The following is a 16800-nucleotide window of genomic DNA, read 5'->3' on the forward strand; positions in this document are numbered from 1 at the left end:
AGTGACCGTATCGCTAGCTCTCCGTTGGGCTTCGATGACAGCACGTGGAGCCGCACAACCAATGTAAACAAAGGATAACTACGCAAAAACAAGTAGATTTTCACATATTAGCATACTTTCTTAATGAACCGTAACCATTCTTTGACATTTGTTTATGAAAATGTGTAGACTTGTCAAACATGAAATGGATGAAAAACAAATGCAATATCTTGAATGGACTGTGAAAGATGTGACGAATCGTCACATGGCGATAGCCTGTGGCAGAGGTACGCATTGAACTCTGGGTAGGAGAGGAGTAGTAGGAACATTGAGAGTGTGTGACACTCAGGGTACAGTGCAAGGGATTTTATTAGGTTGTTTCAATGCCATACCTGATTTCTAGATCTGTGTATTGCCCCAAAAATATTTATTGCAATATATTGCAGTACGTATTGTGATATATTGGCAGCTAAAGTGTTTGACAGTGATTGAGAGAGATTGTACATACAGATCATATTTTCCTCAAACTAAGGTAAATATTACTCAGGGTGCTTAGTCACTGCCAATTTGAAGTCATGGATCCTGGCGAGATAAGAACGTGAGGGAAATATCACTTCTGCATTTCTGACATTTTGTCAATCAATTTGGATGGGAAACATCATTTGTGAATGAATTTCTGTGTAGATTGTAGGTTTAACAATACAAATAATAACAAAACATGTCAGATATTTTACCCAATATACCAGAACAAATATGGCATTATGTATCGTTCGGAAAGCTTACTGCAGTTTACCAGTATTCCTGGATGTAGGCCTACTGTGCAGTCCTACTAATTTCCTACCTCCATTATCTCAGTGGTGCCCTGACTTCATTGCAGGGTAAAATCATCGTGTGAAAATATGTCAAAATGTATTAAAAGCTGACTACATTGGTAATTGGGTGGTTTCAGTGACCTGATTGAGACTGTTTTATAGTATGCATATGGGGTGGAATAATTGCTCTGTCGACTATTGTCTTTTGATCAATTTCAGACTCAACTGTTTGTTTGTTGTTTAACGCCGCACTCAGCAATATTCCAGCTATATGACATCGGTCTGTAAATAATTGAGTCTTGACCAGACAATCCAGTGATTGACATCATGAGCATCGATCCACACAATTGGGATACGATGACCACCCGATCCTGTTTGTCGCCTTTTACGACAAGCATAGTTGCCTTTTATGGCAAGCATGGGTTGCTGAAGTCCTATTACTTACATCCCACTTAATATAGCTGTAATATTGCTGACTTCAGGTATATTCACGGCCATACTTTCATCACTCCTTCCCATCACTTACTCCTATGTGCTGGGATATTACTGAAATAGTCTTCAAATCAGCTTTTAGCTCAAGTCACTCACAATCCTGATTGGTACCGTTAGAATTCTAGGTATGTGTCCAAGGCCGTTGTATATGGACACTTGTATAATCCTCCATGAGAAGTGAGGAAAGCCAAATCAGAAGAAAGAACACTTTAACATGACACCTCCTCCCTACAGCCAGGAGAAGCAGGCCAGCACGGTGTTGCGGAGGAGGAAGGAGGGGGATGATGAGGACGATGAGGAGGGGATGTCTCTGGATGTACGGCCCATGCTGCAGTCCAGTGTTGATTTACTGGTAACTACACATACTCTGTACATACATAAGTACCTGTGACATTCCACTGTGTAGACATCCTTGCATTCCTTGCATTCTTCAACAAAGTCCTAGTTCAAGCAGGTTGGGAAGTATTTAAGTCTGTCAATACTACCAATAGTGTAATGTGGAAACAATGTTAAGTATTGATATTCTAACTTGTAATCAGCGTATTAGCATGAGGCCATGGACAGTTACGATGCATCAATAGTTGGACCAGTCGCCTTCTTTTAAATCATTATGACGTGACACTATTTTACTTGCTGTTCATTTCGAGCCTGAAATTCACTGGCCATTCTGAACGTGCATTTTTAAACAATTAAAACTGATGCAACTATAGATCCTTATGCAGAATTATAGAAACATTATGTATCTATCATAACATGTTTTTTATGCTTGTTTGTTTGTTTAACACCACTCTCAGCAATATTCCAGCACTATGATGGTGTTCTGAAAAAGATCGAGACCAGACAATCCAGTGATTGATATCATGAGCATTGATCTACGCAATTGGAATGCGATGACATGCATCAACCAAGTCAGCGATCCTGCTTGTCGCCTCTTACGACAAGCATGGGTTGCTGAAGACCACGAAGATGATGACTCTGGTGATGTGTTTCAGGGCAAGGTTGTACCTGCTGTGAGTCTACAGTGGCATGCATCGTCTCCAGACACTGAGCCAATCACAAACACACGGGCTCGAAAGTTTGCCGGTACTGTTGCTAGCGTCAAGAAGGTTCGCAAACTGCAGGTGAGAAGGAACTGTCATTGCATTGCACTGTTGCTTTCATTAACTGAAACATTATTGTTTCACGTTTCATTAAAACCCTTTTTGTTTGCCTGATTTTTATTATGTGTATAAATCTAGCATTAAACAATAACCCATATTATACAGCGACATTATCTTAGATTGACAGTAGGGGCGGTCGGCCTTGTGGTTAAAGCATTTGCTTGTCACCCCGAAGACCAGGGTTCGATTCCCGACATGGGTACAATATGTGAAGCCCATTTCTGGTGTCCCCTGCCGTGATATTGCTGGAATATTGCTGAAAGTGGCGTTAAACCATACTCACTCACTATGATGGTGTGGATTTTTGCTTTGCGACCATTATAATCACTGGTTTGTTTGGTCCAGTGCTGATTGCTGCATGAAAAAACATTCACTCAAAGCAAACATCTGTAACTCGCTCGCTCACTCACTCACTCACTCACTCACTCACTCACTCACTCACTCACTCACTCACTCACTCACTCACTCACTCACTCACTCACTCACTCACTCACTCACTCACTCAGGTTGCCACTAATTATAACATCTAGATCATAGCAGTGGAACGTTGTCCTTTCTTTATTCTCAATCAAATATGATTCTCAACAATGTGGTGTCTTTTGGGGCAAGTGACTTTGTTCGAAACATGCCTCTGTTCACCCAGCAGTGGACCGCCTCCGTGGTCAAGTGGTAGAGTGTCTGCCCGAGAGTGTAAGGTCCGGGATTCACTCAATGGCCGCGTCATACAAAAAGACGTAAAAGATGGTACTTGTTGTTACCCTGCCTGGCACTCAGCAAAGGAGCTGAAATAAGAACTGGTCAGCTCGGAGTCAGTATACTGCGTCTGAGTGGGGTATTCATGTTAAACTGCGGCATGGTACCTCAGTGGGTTAGCACTATAAATTCGGCACAAGTTTGAACTAGTACAAGCAGCCACATACACGTGGATGCCTTTTGAGATATAATTATCATGAGCGTGACGTTCAACCCCATTTCTCCTAACCTTACCTAACCCAGCAGTGAATGGGTACCCAGTAGGATGAGATGGTAATGTTACTGTTAACGTTCTATAAACGCCTCAAAGGCAGCTTGGGTTGTATACTTCACAGGGAGTTGAGAATTAGAAATTGAGTGCTACTGGTCAATTGACTGTGGAAATAATAATACAGCACTCTGAGCATACATTTTGTATGGAGATGAGTGCTTTACAAGTGGACTATTTCTTTGATGGATGGTGCAATAGTTTCACTCAGTTGTTCAGTACCACCATCCCTTCACAAATCTAAATGGGTATTGTTGTAATTGAGCACTTATGGTGTCTGCTTGTATTGTAGGGGCACATGAGTGGCATCCTGTGCCTCCAGTTCGACAAGCGCCGCCTAGTGACCGGTGGTCTTGATCGAAGTATCCGTGTCTGGGACATTCGTAGCGGGCGCAGTTTGCACAAGTTTTATGGACCTAAGGTGAGATTGTTAAAAGCAGTGGTGTAAGGATTCCGCTGACACTAAAAAATTGAAAAGTAGTGAGAGATGTACAAATCTGAAAAGCGTGTTTTTTTCTGAGGAAAATTGTGCAGACAATAGGTTAAACATGTTAAACTGCAAGACAAAATGTTGCAACAGATTAAACAACAGCTATACCAATGTTGCTCTAATGGCAACATAATCAGATACTGTTTCATAGAATGACAAGACATCATTTGAAATATCTTTTTATTCCATTTCTTTTGGCCATAAAAAACATCTGTAAACCAAAACATAAAAAAGGGTCTGGCCTAAAGTCGCCTGCAGTTCTTTTCTACTCTAGTAATGTCATCAGATTTAATTTTGTTGCACTGGGCAAAAATAGAAAAATAAAGTATTTTATATCTTGTGCCATAGACCTGATATTGTTTCTCTTGTGTTGACTTTGGGAAGCAAAGAGAAAAGTTATTTAATATGCTCGTTTCTGAATTTTTTTATTTAGCTCTTAAAATAGAAACGATTAACATCTCTCAAAATTGTTTTCCATGAAATATAGGAAAAATCATATTTATAGGCAATAATATGCATAGAAAATAGGCTTATTTTGTTAATCAATATGACTATGTTCTTGAACAAAATTAAAGAAGCAAAGATGTATATCATTACCTGCGTCTGATGCAAACTGTTGTCATGGTTACAGGGAGGTGTCCGCTGTATCCAATTTGATGATGAGATTCTAGTCACTGGCTCATGGGACATGGTTGTCATGGTGAGTGACAGATGATAAAGATTCTTTGTAGTATGCTAAGAGTTGTGTCCCTTACATGTACCAGGTTGATAGTGGGCTAAATCCAAGATACCTGTGCTTGTGGGTTCCACCAAAGTGGTAACGACTATGACTTGTATCACTTTGTTCTTTCCCCATACATTAATCTGACATGCCATGATATTCCTGAAATACTGAGTTTAAATATAATTCCAATTTGCCATTCCAGAGAAGAACTAAAAATAAAATAGTTTCTTTTCATGAGACTTGGAACATTATAGCAAAAGGTGAACTGGTATCAATTTTTGCACCAAAAGGATTTTTTTTTTTTTAAAGTCAAATATTCAAAAGACTTTCTGAAATTTTGGTATCTTTTTCGTTTTGGTGTTGTCGTTGGTCAGTTTTGTGATGGAATTCATTGCCGGAGATGAACTAAAAAAACATTTAATATTCCTTCATGTCATCAGATGAGAGATGACGAAAACAATTTGTCCATTCCTACAGATGTAGAGTATAAAAACATACAGTGAGTCAGTGAGTGATATTATGAAGGAACAATCTGAGGTATGGGCCCGTCCACATTCCTGTGCAGAGAAGGTCCCAAGCACCCATCTTAGCATAACAGCCAATCAAAATGAGTGTCTGGCTGTATGTAATTGTACCCATGCAATTTCCCACTGGTTTTTGGCCTGATGAAACTATTTTCCTGACAACAGGTTTGGGACATTACTTCTGTATGGTCCTATTTTCCTGACAATAAGGGTGGGATATTATTTTGTTTGTTTGATACCATTGTCATGACAACAAGTGTAGGACTTTACTCGTCAGAAAATGCATACATATACCATGACTGCCATAACTGACTGTTAAAAGTAATATTTGTTGTAGTTTGATGATTAAATGTCATCGTATTGTTTCACGAGAAACCTTAACGGTGATTTGTAAAATTGTTTACGGGAAAAATAGTATCCAATAATACACAAAAGTGCTACCGCATAATCCAGGTTGTGGTTATCATTATTTTGAAGATATGTAGTACAACCTGATATTAAAATAACACGATATCAGGATATATTATTTGTAGTAAAATAGTAATTTATGATACTATTTTTTCCAATCATTTCATGAAAATTCTTTTTCGTCATATTATTGGGTATGTTTGAATGTTATCACCAGAAGATTGGGAGACCACATGTGTACAGCTGATTGCTATTTCTGGCTTAGTTTACGAGACAATATACACAGTAATCTTTATCCCTGCATATAAAACAATGCCTAGCATAACAAGAAATACAATCAAAATGGTAAATCATCATGTCTAGTGATGTTTAATCACAAATCTAACATTTTCTTTGACGTTTGTTAGAGGGTTGTTCATTCACCTGAATCGATACGATATAATTTTTTTACCCACAGAAACAGAGTTTGATGAAAGTGTAACTCATACAAAAGCCGACCCATTTCTACAAAAAACAATTCTGGTCCTCCAAATTCAGCTTATCTATGGTCATATGCAGTACTATTTTCCTGATAACAGGTGTGGGACATTACTTCTGTGAGATACTATTTTCCAGGCAACAGATATGGGACATTACTTCTGTCTAATACTATTTTCCTGGCAAAAAGTTAGGGACAGTACTTCTGTATGATACTATGTTCCTGGCAACATGTGTGGAAGATTACTTCTGTATGATACTATTTTCCTGACAAAACATGAAGTACATTACTTTCCTGACAACAGGTGTGGGATTATACTTCAGTATGATACTATTTTCCTGGCAACAGATGTGGTACATTACTTCTTTATGATACTATTTTCCTGACAACAGATGTGGGACATTATTTCTGTATGATATAATTTTCCTGACAACAGGTGTGGGACATGCGACTGTTTACACACCGTGCATCTCTCCCCGGCCACAAGGGATGTGTGTCCTGTCTACAGTTCAACCACGATTACATGTAAGTCTAATTTAATATACCATCAAATTAAAATCAGATCTTAGTTCTTGCTACCACTAAACAAAGATTTGAGCACATCCCATTTTGGGTCACCTCAGAACGACCTTTCATCTGACCAATCAGAGCATTGCTTACTAGAATGGGAATGCGACAGTCGTAATGGATTTTCTAATCATGCAACCTCAGAAAGGTAACATTTGGTATTTTGATCTTCAGGTAGGGGCAGTTTGACTTATTCCCAAGCATAGATTTCAATGGATAAACATTTGAAACGAAGACTTCCCATAGCCCGTGGGAACTACTGCCATACAATCTTGGCCATGTATCAGACACTCCAGAATTATCTTTTGTTCAGTTTTCAAAGTTTGAATTGAGAACTCAAGTCAAAATATATTTCAAGCGTAGTGTGGAATGGAAGTCACCATTTTGAAACTAGTGCTGTATAGTTCGAGAAAGCTGCTATCTTACTGGCTAATGTTGAGCATCCTGTTAGACACCTCCTTGGTCGGTCAAAATTCTGACATGACCAATAATGGGATATCTTCAGATCCATGTTTAGTGGTAGCAAGAACTAAGATCTGATTTTAATGAGATTGATTTAATATGTAGACCCGTGGGGGTTGTGAGTCAGTATTGGTCCCACTACATCATACCTGTCATACTCATGCTTCAGTCAGTGGATTGCATGGTCCAGTCTAGGTACAGAGGTCTCTGTCAGAAGGCTAGATGGAGACTTGCTGACTGCAGCGTTAAGCAACATTCGCTCACTCGCTCTATAAAAGCTCTTGGTTCTCGGTCTAGTCTCTACTGGACTTGTCCTTTAAAAAACGTTGACCCTCTTGAATTGTATGTTATTATATTTCCCCTCCTGTCTGATTATTTCTTGACCCTTCACAAAATTAGATATTTTGGCCCTCATCTGACGTGGGGTTTTCGGGATATTCCCAAAATTTTAGACCCAACTGCATTAACACTCCCATGCCCCAGAGACACCGTCATTAAAAGTGATGAGTCTGTCATCTTCCCGAGGCAAGGGAGTTAACTGACTGTAAAAGTCCAGTTCCCCCTGCTGAACTGGGCTGGAATATCAAGGCTTGATCTTCGTGCCACCAGTGGCTAGTGAGAGTTATGTCCCTTCTATGCCCCTCCTATTGACCAATCAGATTCCATCACTCATATCACTTGCAATTGTTTCAAGCAAAATGATGGTGCCCAGTCAAAACGATCTCATCGATAATCAAGGTCTATATTGTAATAAAACAGGTCTTACCTCACGAAGTGCATCAAATCACTTGAGCACCTTGATACAAAACATGAAGAGAATTGCAAAATAACTGTTGACACCCATTTGGCGGTACACATGCTTTGCAAATCCGGCAGTTGACCGAAATCTACACGTTGAAATCCATTTCGTTTATGAACTTGATGTCTAGTTCATTGCACGATTTTGATTGGACTATGTATAGACTCGTAAGTCCAGCCAAAATGAAACTCCGGAATTCCAGCCTAGTTCGGCAAGGATGAAAACTGGACTTTTATAGTCAGTTAATGCCCTTGCCTCGGGAAGATGTGGGTCTGTAAGTAAGGTAAGTGTAAGACACTGAGTCTTATGCTTTATAGATAAGGTCATTACACTATCATTGCAGATTGTCTGGCTCCCACGACGGAACAGTGCGTGTTTGGAATCGGAGAGACTTCTACTGCATCAGTGTTCTGGCTCTCCATCGGGGCTCCATCAACTCTCTCTGTCTCGATGGCAGCAAGCACATCATCACAGCGTCCAGTGACTTGTAAGTTAGATTTGTTCGATTATTGACGACGAAATCTGTGGACATAAAAGACCCCTAAAAATCCAGGGTAGAATTGGTCTTCAGCAACCCATGCTTTCTGTAAAAGGTGACTATGCTTGTCGTAAGAGGCGACATATGGGATCAGGTGTCATCGTATCCTAATTACGTGGATCGATGCTCATGATGTCAATCACTGGATTGTCTGGTCCAGACTTGATTATTTACAGACCGCCATCATACAGCTGGAATATTGCTGAGAGCGTTGTTAAACAACAAACAAACAAACAATAATGAGCAGCTTTGTCAAAGGTTTTTCAGGGATAGGTGTGGTGTTGTAAGCTGTAATAGTATCATGCAAGTGGGTTCCAGCAGTATATTCTGCACATGAACCGTGTTGGCAAAGTCAAACAACCTGTAAAAAATATTGAAATCAGCCCTGGATTTCATGGCACCCACGTTTCACGAATGCATGTCTGCTCATCGACATCACATCTGTGTTTACCAGTAGAACTCCCTGTGTGGATTCTGGGTTAGAAGTTGTCCCCAGCAGTCAACGCTTTTGACCTGACGGATAGGGTGGTCAGGTTCCGTGACATGGTTGATTGGGTAATTGACGGCATGGACCACTGCTCGTAATATCAATTACTGGTTTGTGTGGTCCAGAATTGATTATTTACTGACCATTGTTGTATTGCTGAATGCAGCGTTAAACAACAAAGGAGCTTGTATGGATTTGGCCTTGTAGACTTGACTGATTAATAGTTAGGTTAATTGTACTGATCTGCCTACATCCATTGCGAATGTTTGTGCGGGTAGAGCTGATCAGTAATTGTAATTGGTTGGGATACTACAGTTTTCTTTCTAAGAGTTTAATGTGGAGGGAGAAAATGGGAAAATGAGTCACTTTCTGAAGTTGTTCTAGCTCATAGACCCAATATTCGAAGATTTTATGAACGCTTCAGTTAACTGTGCCCCTGTATCTGCATGTACACATATATTTAAATACAGTGCAAGCAGAATGCTTATTCCAGATTCCGTTGGATATTTAATTTGGCATGATCTTATGTGGGATTAAGAGAATTAATAACCAAATGTTGATATTTTCAGACCTTTCCGAAACAAATTAAGGTTTAATTGTAAAAATACAAGAAGGGACTATAATTATTTCACAAAACAAATTACACTGAAAGGTTACTTGTAAACTTGATATTCCTCAAAAAAACATTATAGCCTAGGCTTGTTTTTTATGTTAACATCCCGTATAAATCATATATGTCCAGGTTCACCTCTATCTCCTCTGCCCCTCTCTATAGCCCCTGACCATGTCCATCAGCCTCTTCTACCCCTCTCTACAGCCCCAGAGCTTGTCCATCGGCCTCTTCTACCCCTCTCTACAGCCCCAGAGCTTGTCCATCAGCCTCTTCTACCCCTCTCTACAGCCCCAGAGCTTGTCCATCAGCCTCTTCTACCCCTCTCTACAGCCCCAGAGCTTGTCCATCGGCCTCTTCTACCCCTCTCTACAGCCCCAGAGCTTGTCCATCAGCCTCTTCCGCCCCTCTCTACAGCCCCAGAGCTTGTCCATCAGCCTCTTCTACCCCTCTCTACAGCCCCTGACTGTGTCCATCAACCTCTTCTACCCTCTCTACAGCCCCTGTGTCCATCAGCCTCTTCTACCCCTCTCTACAGCCTCAGAGCTTGTCCATCGGCCTCTTCTACCCCTCTCTACAGCCCCAGAGCTTGTCCATCAGCCTCTTCTACCCCTCTCTACAGCCCCAGAGCTTGTCCATCGGCCTCTTCTACCCCTCTCTACAGCCCCAGAGCTTGTCCATCAGTCTCTTCCGCCCCTCTCTACAGCCCCTGACTGTGTCCATCAGCCTCTTCTTCCCCTCTCTACATCCCCTGACTGTGTCCATCAACCTCTTCTACCCTCTCTACAGCCCCTGTGTCCATCAGCCTCTTTTACCCCTCTCTACAGCCCCAGAGCTTGTCCATTGGCCTCTTCTACCCCTCTCTACAGCCCTGACCATGTCCATCAGGCTCTTCTACCCCTCTCTACAGCCCTGACCATGTCCATCGGCCTCTTTTACCCCTCTCTACAGCCCCTGACCATGTCCATCGGCCTCTTTTACCCCTCTCTACAGCCCCAGAGCTTGTCCATCAGCCTCTTCTACCCCTCTCTACATCCCCAGAGCTTGTCCATTGGCCTCTTCTACCCCTCTCTGCAACCCCAGAGCTTGTCCATCAGCCTCTTCTACCCCTCTCTATAACCCCAGAGCTTGTCCATCAGCCTCTTCTACCCCTCTGTACAGCCCCTGTGTCCATCAGCCTCTTCTACCCCTCTCTATAACCCCAGAGCTTGTCCATCAGGCTCTTCTACCCCTCTCTACAGCCCTGACCATGTCCATCGGCCTCTTTTACCCCTCTCTACAGCCCCTGACCATCTCCATCAGCCTCTTTTACCCCTCTCTACAGCCCCTGTGTCAGCCTCTTCTACCCCTCTCTACAGCCCCTGTGTCCATCAGCCTCTTCTTCCCCTCTCTACAGCCCCTGTGTCCATCAGCCTCTTCTTCCCCTCTCTACAGCCCCTGTGTCCATCAGCCTCTTCTACCCCTCTCTACAGCCCCTGTGTCCATCAGCCTCTTCTACCCCTCTCTACAGCCCCTGTGTCCATCAGCCTCTTCTACCCCTCTGTACAGCCCCTGTGTCCATCAGCCTCTTCTACCCCTCTCTACAGCCCCTGTGTCCATCAGCCTCTTCTACCCCTCTCTACAGCCCCTGTGTCCATCAGCCTCTTCTTCCCCTCTCTACAGCCCCTGACTGTGTCCATCAGCCTCGTTTACCCCTCTCTACAGCCCCAGAGCTTGTCCATCGGCCTCATCTACCACTCTCTACAGCCCCTGACCATGTCCATCAGCCTCTTTTACCCCTCTCTACAGCCCCTGACCATGTCCATCAGCCTCTTCTACCCCTCTCTACAGCCCCTGACCATGTCCATCAGCCTCTTCTACCCCTCTCTACAGCCCCTGACCATGTCCATCAGCCTCTTCTACCCCTCTCTACAGCCCCAGAGCTTGTCTATCAGCCTCTTCTACCCCTCACTACAGCTCCTGACCATCTCCATCAGCCCCTGTGTCAGCCTCTTCTACCCCTCTCTACAGCCCCTGTGTCCATCAGCCTCTTCTTCCCCTCTCTACATCCCCTGACTGTGTCATTGCTGTATACTCACTAGCACTGCTTGGTTATAGCAAGAGTTGTTCCCCTTTGATCATGCACAGCATTCAAGCATGGTTGTATGTTTTGAAATTGTCCTGTTCAAAGATTGTACTATTGATTACATTCTGGCCTTGTTTGTTTTTTCCCCATTTAGGTAAATACTGTCAAACTTAGCAAATAATTTAAAATAAAGGACATGATAGAGAACCTTATCATCTTAATGGTATACTTCATGAAAATAAATGTCAACATGAATGTCATTTCTGAAGATAAAATTGAAGGTTGACACAAAGATTTTTTATTGATATCATCTATAATGCGTATGAAATGAAACATGAAAAATAGCGTCCCAATAATGTGAAATTGTAATGGATGCTACTTGTATGTAATATTATTCATGGTGTCTTTAGTTGCAGAGCATAATATCTTTCTGTCATGTCAAAAATGAAAACCTGACACTTACAACCGGTATAAATGACAGGACCAGAACATTTTTACGATACAACGCTTTAACGTTAACACAATCGTTAACAATGGAATGATAATGCATTAAATGTGAACGCTTAAACAAGTATTACAGCTTAAATGGATAGAATTATCATAAAAATGCCCGCATGTTATCAGAAATCTGCAGGCCACTGTAACTTGATAGCAGTCCGCTTTTCACTAACAACGGGCTGTTATCTATTCTATTGTTATGTGACATCATTGGCATCACGTTTTTTGTTTGTGATGTCATCCTATATTATGTTCAATGACGTTGCTATTTGTAAATCAGTGCCCTCCTTTGTGAGCTTGTTTTATTTGTAATTTATTTTAATAAAGTCACGAACATGGTTTCTTAAAAAATTAATGTCTTTACAGATCACAAAAATTTTCTGTTAAAACACAAAACAGTTTCGAATAACAAATTTGTGTACCAGAATTTCCATGTGAAATATGTGAGGTGTGTGTTGGAAAATCCAAAATGGCTGTTACTGACAGGATATGGTCTCCTATTAGGTCAGTTATAACCTTCTTGGATTTACTGACAGTATACGGGCTCACATGGGGTTAGTAGTTCTGCTCTCTGAATGGTCAATCTCACTTTGAGGCATAATAATGATAAAACTTGTTAAAAGTTTGGCTAAAAAACAAAGATAATATTTGCATCACAATTTTCAAAAAAGAAATCTACCATGTCAGCAGGATTTACCTTTACTGGGGTCCTTACAAAAGGGGGAGTCCAGGGGGAGTCCAGGGGACCACCGATAATTAATTTTAAGGGTCCTTGCAGGCAATATGAGGGTCCTGTAAAGTAATGAAATGGTGTAGTGTACTGTACGTTTTGATAATTACTTTAGAGCCTCGATTGAAACAATAATCATGTGGACAGTGGTCATGATTGATGAATATTAAAAAAAATTCATTTTCTGCATCCAATCTCAGCATTTGTGCATACTGTATGCACATTTGTGTGTCACATAAAATCCTGCATACCCGGTTAGTCAAATTGTCATGAGCTGGTATCCATGACAGTGCTAAAATGTCACGAGGCGACCTAGTAGATCGGATGTTCAGGCTCGGTGACTTGGTTGATAGCGTGTCATCATACCCAGACAGCGTGGATCATTGCTCACAATGTCAGTCACTGGATTGTCTGGTCCAGATAAGATAATTTACAAACTGTCTTCAAATAGCTGGAATACTGATGACTGCACTGTTAAACAACAACAAATAAACAGACAAAAAATCAGTTTGTCAACCAATTAAGAAATACATTTCTTGTTCTGGTACCTTTCGCATAAACTTGTTTGAGGGCTAGACCAATTTAGTTTTTTGTTTTCAGATTTTCTTGGTCAATATGCTAAGAGGCAGGATGCAAAATGAAAAGAATACAATGTTATTTTTCTAAAACCATCTCGTGAAATAAAAGTTAAACAAAATATTTCCAAGAAAATTTTTAATTTAATTTTTGGGGAGGATAGGCTCATCCATCATTTCAATAAAACAAGACAATAAATTGGCCAGGCTTTCATTAGAAAACAATACTTCCTGGACATATCTCACAAACGTTTCACACAGTAATAGGAAGGGAATATAATAAGCACACTGCCAGAAGGACTCTGCCGAATGTTACCTGTGTATTGGTTTCCATCTTCTGTATAGCTTCTCAGTATCACGAGTCAGGTGGGTGTTGAGAAGTAAGTAGTTTTCCTCTTTGAGACTGTCATGGCCTGAGAATAAAGTGTTGGTTCTTCTTGAGAGATTCTCAGGGAACTGTAGGGAGGAGGGGTATCGGGGATGTAAGGTTCTGCCACCTGCTGTGTGCCAGTCAGCCATGTTGTCGACTTTCCTCCCATGCTAACATACTCAGTGTCCGAAATAACTGCCTGCCTGCCTGCCCGTGGCTGGTAACTTTTCTGTCGGGCTGCATAAGATTTTCTTCAACCTGTTTTACTGTCTGGCCGACTCAGGGTCAGTTGGTCAGTTGGTCACAATGAGCTGTCTGATCTTGTATCATCATACCCAAATAACATGGATTCCAAGCTGAGCACCCTGTCAGGCATATTGGGAAACAAACATTGTGATATTTTTAAAGGTTTTTTTTTTCTCTTAAATTTAGAGGTATTGTAAAAATAATGTAATACTACAGTAAGTATAAATGTTTTACCCTCTCTTTGAATGGCACGCCACTAAACATAGCAGTCCAATCAAGTCTTTGATTGGCATTTGTGAAACCCAGCCCTATCACTACACCTTAGGTGTACTTAATTGGCCTGTCTCTCATTAATCCCATTGGCTTCCTTGTTATATAATCTTTAAATCAATCCTACCTTGCACAAACGTATCAGCAAGCATATATATTAACTCAATATGCCCACTCAGTATTCACCTGAAGAGGGGTCAAGAATTATCTCTGAAATGTTATTACAAAGACTGAAGAAGTTGTTGTCCATAGAAAAGTGTCATGTTTTCAAGTTCAGAGTTGCCAATTATAACCTGTCCCACCGTACGTGACGGGTTAATTTCACAAAGGACGGGTGAAATATGAAGTTTATCTGTCCTGTGCAGTCATATTTTTCAATCAGTTAGTACATATGTACATGATATGTATTGTGTACAAAAACTAAATAACCCTTATTCAAGTTCAAAGTAATAGACAACAGAAAAATATATGCATAAAATTTGAGATCGGCAACTTTTGACAAGGACTGGTAAGATTTTTAAGTAGCCAGTCCTGTGGTCTGGAGAAATTTATTTGAAGTCTGCAACCCTGATTCAAGTACAATTAACAATGATCAAATTACTGGCACAAGCGACAATATTATCAGTACTAGACTTGCCTTGTTGTGTACTATCTCCAAAACAACTGGAATAACTACTAGCATAAGGGGAAGGTTGGGTAGCCTAGTGGTTAAAGCGTTCACTCATCACGCCGAAGACCTGGGTTCAATTCCCTACATGGATACAATGTGTGAAGCCCATTTCTGGTGTCCCCCGCTGTGATGTTGCTGGAATATTGCTAAAAGCGGTGTGAAACCATACTCACTCACTCACTCACTCACTAGCATCAGACTTCACCCATTTTCACTCAAGTGAGTGAGTGAGTGAGTATGGTTTTACGCCGCTTTTAGCAATATTCCAGCAATATCACGGCGGGGGACACCAGAAATGGGCTTCACACATTGTACCCATGTCGGGAATCAAACCCGGGTCTTCGGCGTGACGAGCTCACACTTTAACCACTAGGCTACCCGACCGCCCCATTTAGCTTTAAGAGCAGTAACAGTATCGAAATATACAACAAATGAACTCTTTTTGACAGAAAAAGATGTTGTGAATGAAAAGCAACTACTTACAATTTAAACTCCGCCTGTTTAGAAAATATATGGCTGAACGTTATGTCTGGCATGAGGAAGTAGGGTTTGAAATTCACAGTACTGTCATCTCGCATATATCAGGGAATATCTTCTCCGCACTTGCTGAGCTTAAGACAGATTACAGACAACGATTAGAAATTATTTATGAAAATGTATAAAACCTTTAAGTACACAATGTACATAACTCACGTAAAATGTAATTTAGGAAGACGTTTTACTCACAGGTGTGTAGATTGACTGTTTGAAACAGTAGCTAGACAGTGGAAGTGCAACTGAAGCTTATAATCTAATCAATTAGTGGCAGGCGGGGGCCTAAGGCCAGGTGTTACTGTCACTTACCTGAATACATGCACATGGAGCTATGGTGAACAAAGGCTGACGTAAGCAGTTGGGTTATGTGCACACGTCAACGTAAATGTCAGGGAGGGACGTGAACCTCGCCGTTGCCTTCTTCTACCCTTGGCGCTGCCTCAAAGATGGTTCTGCACCATTAACTTTGGAATGGTAGTGCAGGAGGATGAAAACGGAAAGAGGGAGACAAAACTGAAATCGGTGGCATTTAGGTATTTTAGTGTGAAACACACAGTGCAAGCATTGAAATAAGTCATTGTTTGTGATGTTGTGAGGCAGTTTAATACCCTATAGGTTGGGGTGGAAGACATTCCTGTCGATCTTTGTGTCTTGGACATCTGTTTGAAATGTTCAGGGGTTGGGCACACATTCCGGTAGAATAAACACAGCGCTGTTGGTGTCATTGCTAAGAAGCCGTGGATGCTTGAATAGAAAGTGGCAAGTTTATGTAGTCCCATGCAGTGGTGGGAGGAATGGTGAGCTCATGATAGAATGGGTGATAAATGATATTTGCAGATTCATTCGGAGATGGACTGTTAATGGTTCTCTTTTGTAAAACCTTTGCCTCGGCGTTAATAGCCATGAAATCATCTCTGTTAAATCATTGGTGTCATCGGGATATTGGCCCTTTTTGCAAATGGTTTTCGCATTGTATTTTCATAATGATTATGTTAACAGATTTGAAGCCACCAACTCAGCATTTCAGTGATGCTATTCAGCTTGAATGATGTTGTGTTCAGTTACTTCCATCTTCATCATCATCTCGCTGACATTATCCTCTTCATCTTCGGTCGGAGACAGGTGGCCCTGTCATCTTACTTACCACAATTTGCTATGCAGAGTTGCATTTCTTAGTTTTGCCAGGATACACTGATTGTGGTTTGAATACATAATAATCCCTACTTTTGATCATTTGCTGTGTTCATGGTTTCAAGAAAGTGCTAATCATTTACTATCTGCATTTCTTCAA

The 16800-nt window shown here is 41.2% G+C and overlaps 1 protein-coding gene across 1 annotated transcript in view; it reads left to right on the forward strand.

Annotated features, from left to right (window-relative positions):
• LOC124119128 (F-box/WD repeat-containing protein 7-like) overlaps positions 1-16800 on the forward strand; it is a 133175-nt gene that overhangs the window by 25471 nt on the left and 90904 nt on the right. Inside the window, exons 13-18 of the mRNA XM_046481542.2 lie at positions 1518-1635; positions 2276-2404; positions 3757-3885; positions 4586-4654; positions 6525-6613; positions 8260-8403. Coding sequence (XP_046337498.2) covers positions 1518-1635; positions 2276-2404; positions 3757-3885; positions 4586-4654; positions 6525-6613; positions 8260-8403 — 678 coding nt within the window. The remainder of the gene's footprint in view (positions 1-1517; positions 1636-2275; positions 2405-3756; positions 3886-4585; positions 4655-6524; positions 6614-8259; positions 8404-16800) is intronic.

The sequence above is a fragment of the Haliotis rufescens genome, unplaced genomic scaffold (genome assembly GCF_023055435.1).
Source record: "Haliotis rufescens isolate VD_foot unplaced genomic scaffold, xgHalRufe1.0.p SCAF_3, whole genome shotgun sequence".
In the NCBI taxonomy this organism is placed as follows: Eukaryota; Metazoa; Mollusca; class Gastropoda; order Lepetellida; family Haliotidae; genus Haliotis; species Haliotis rufescens.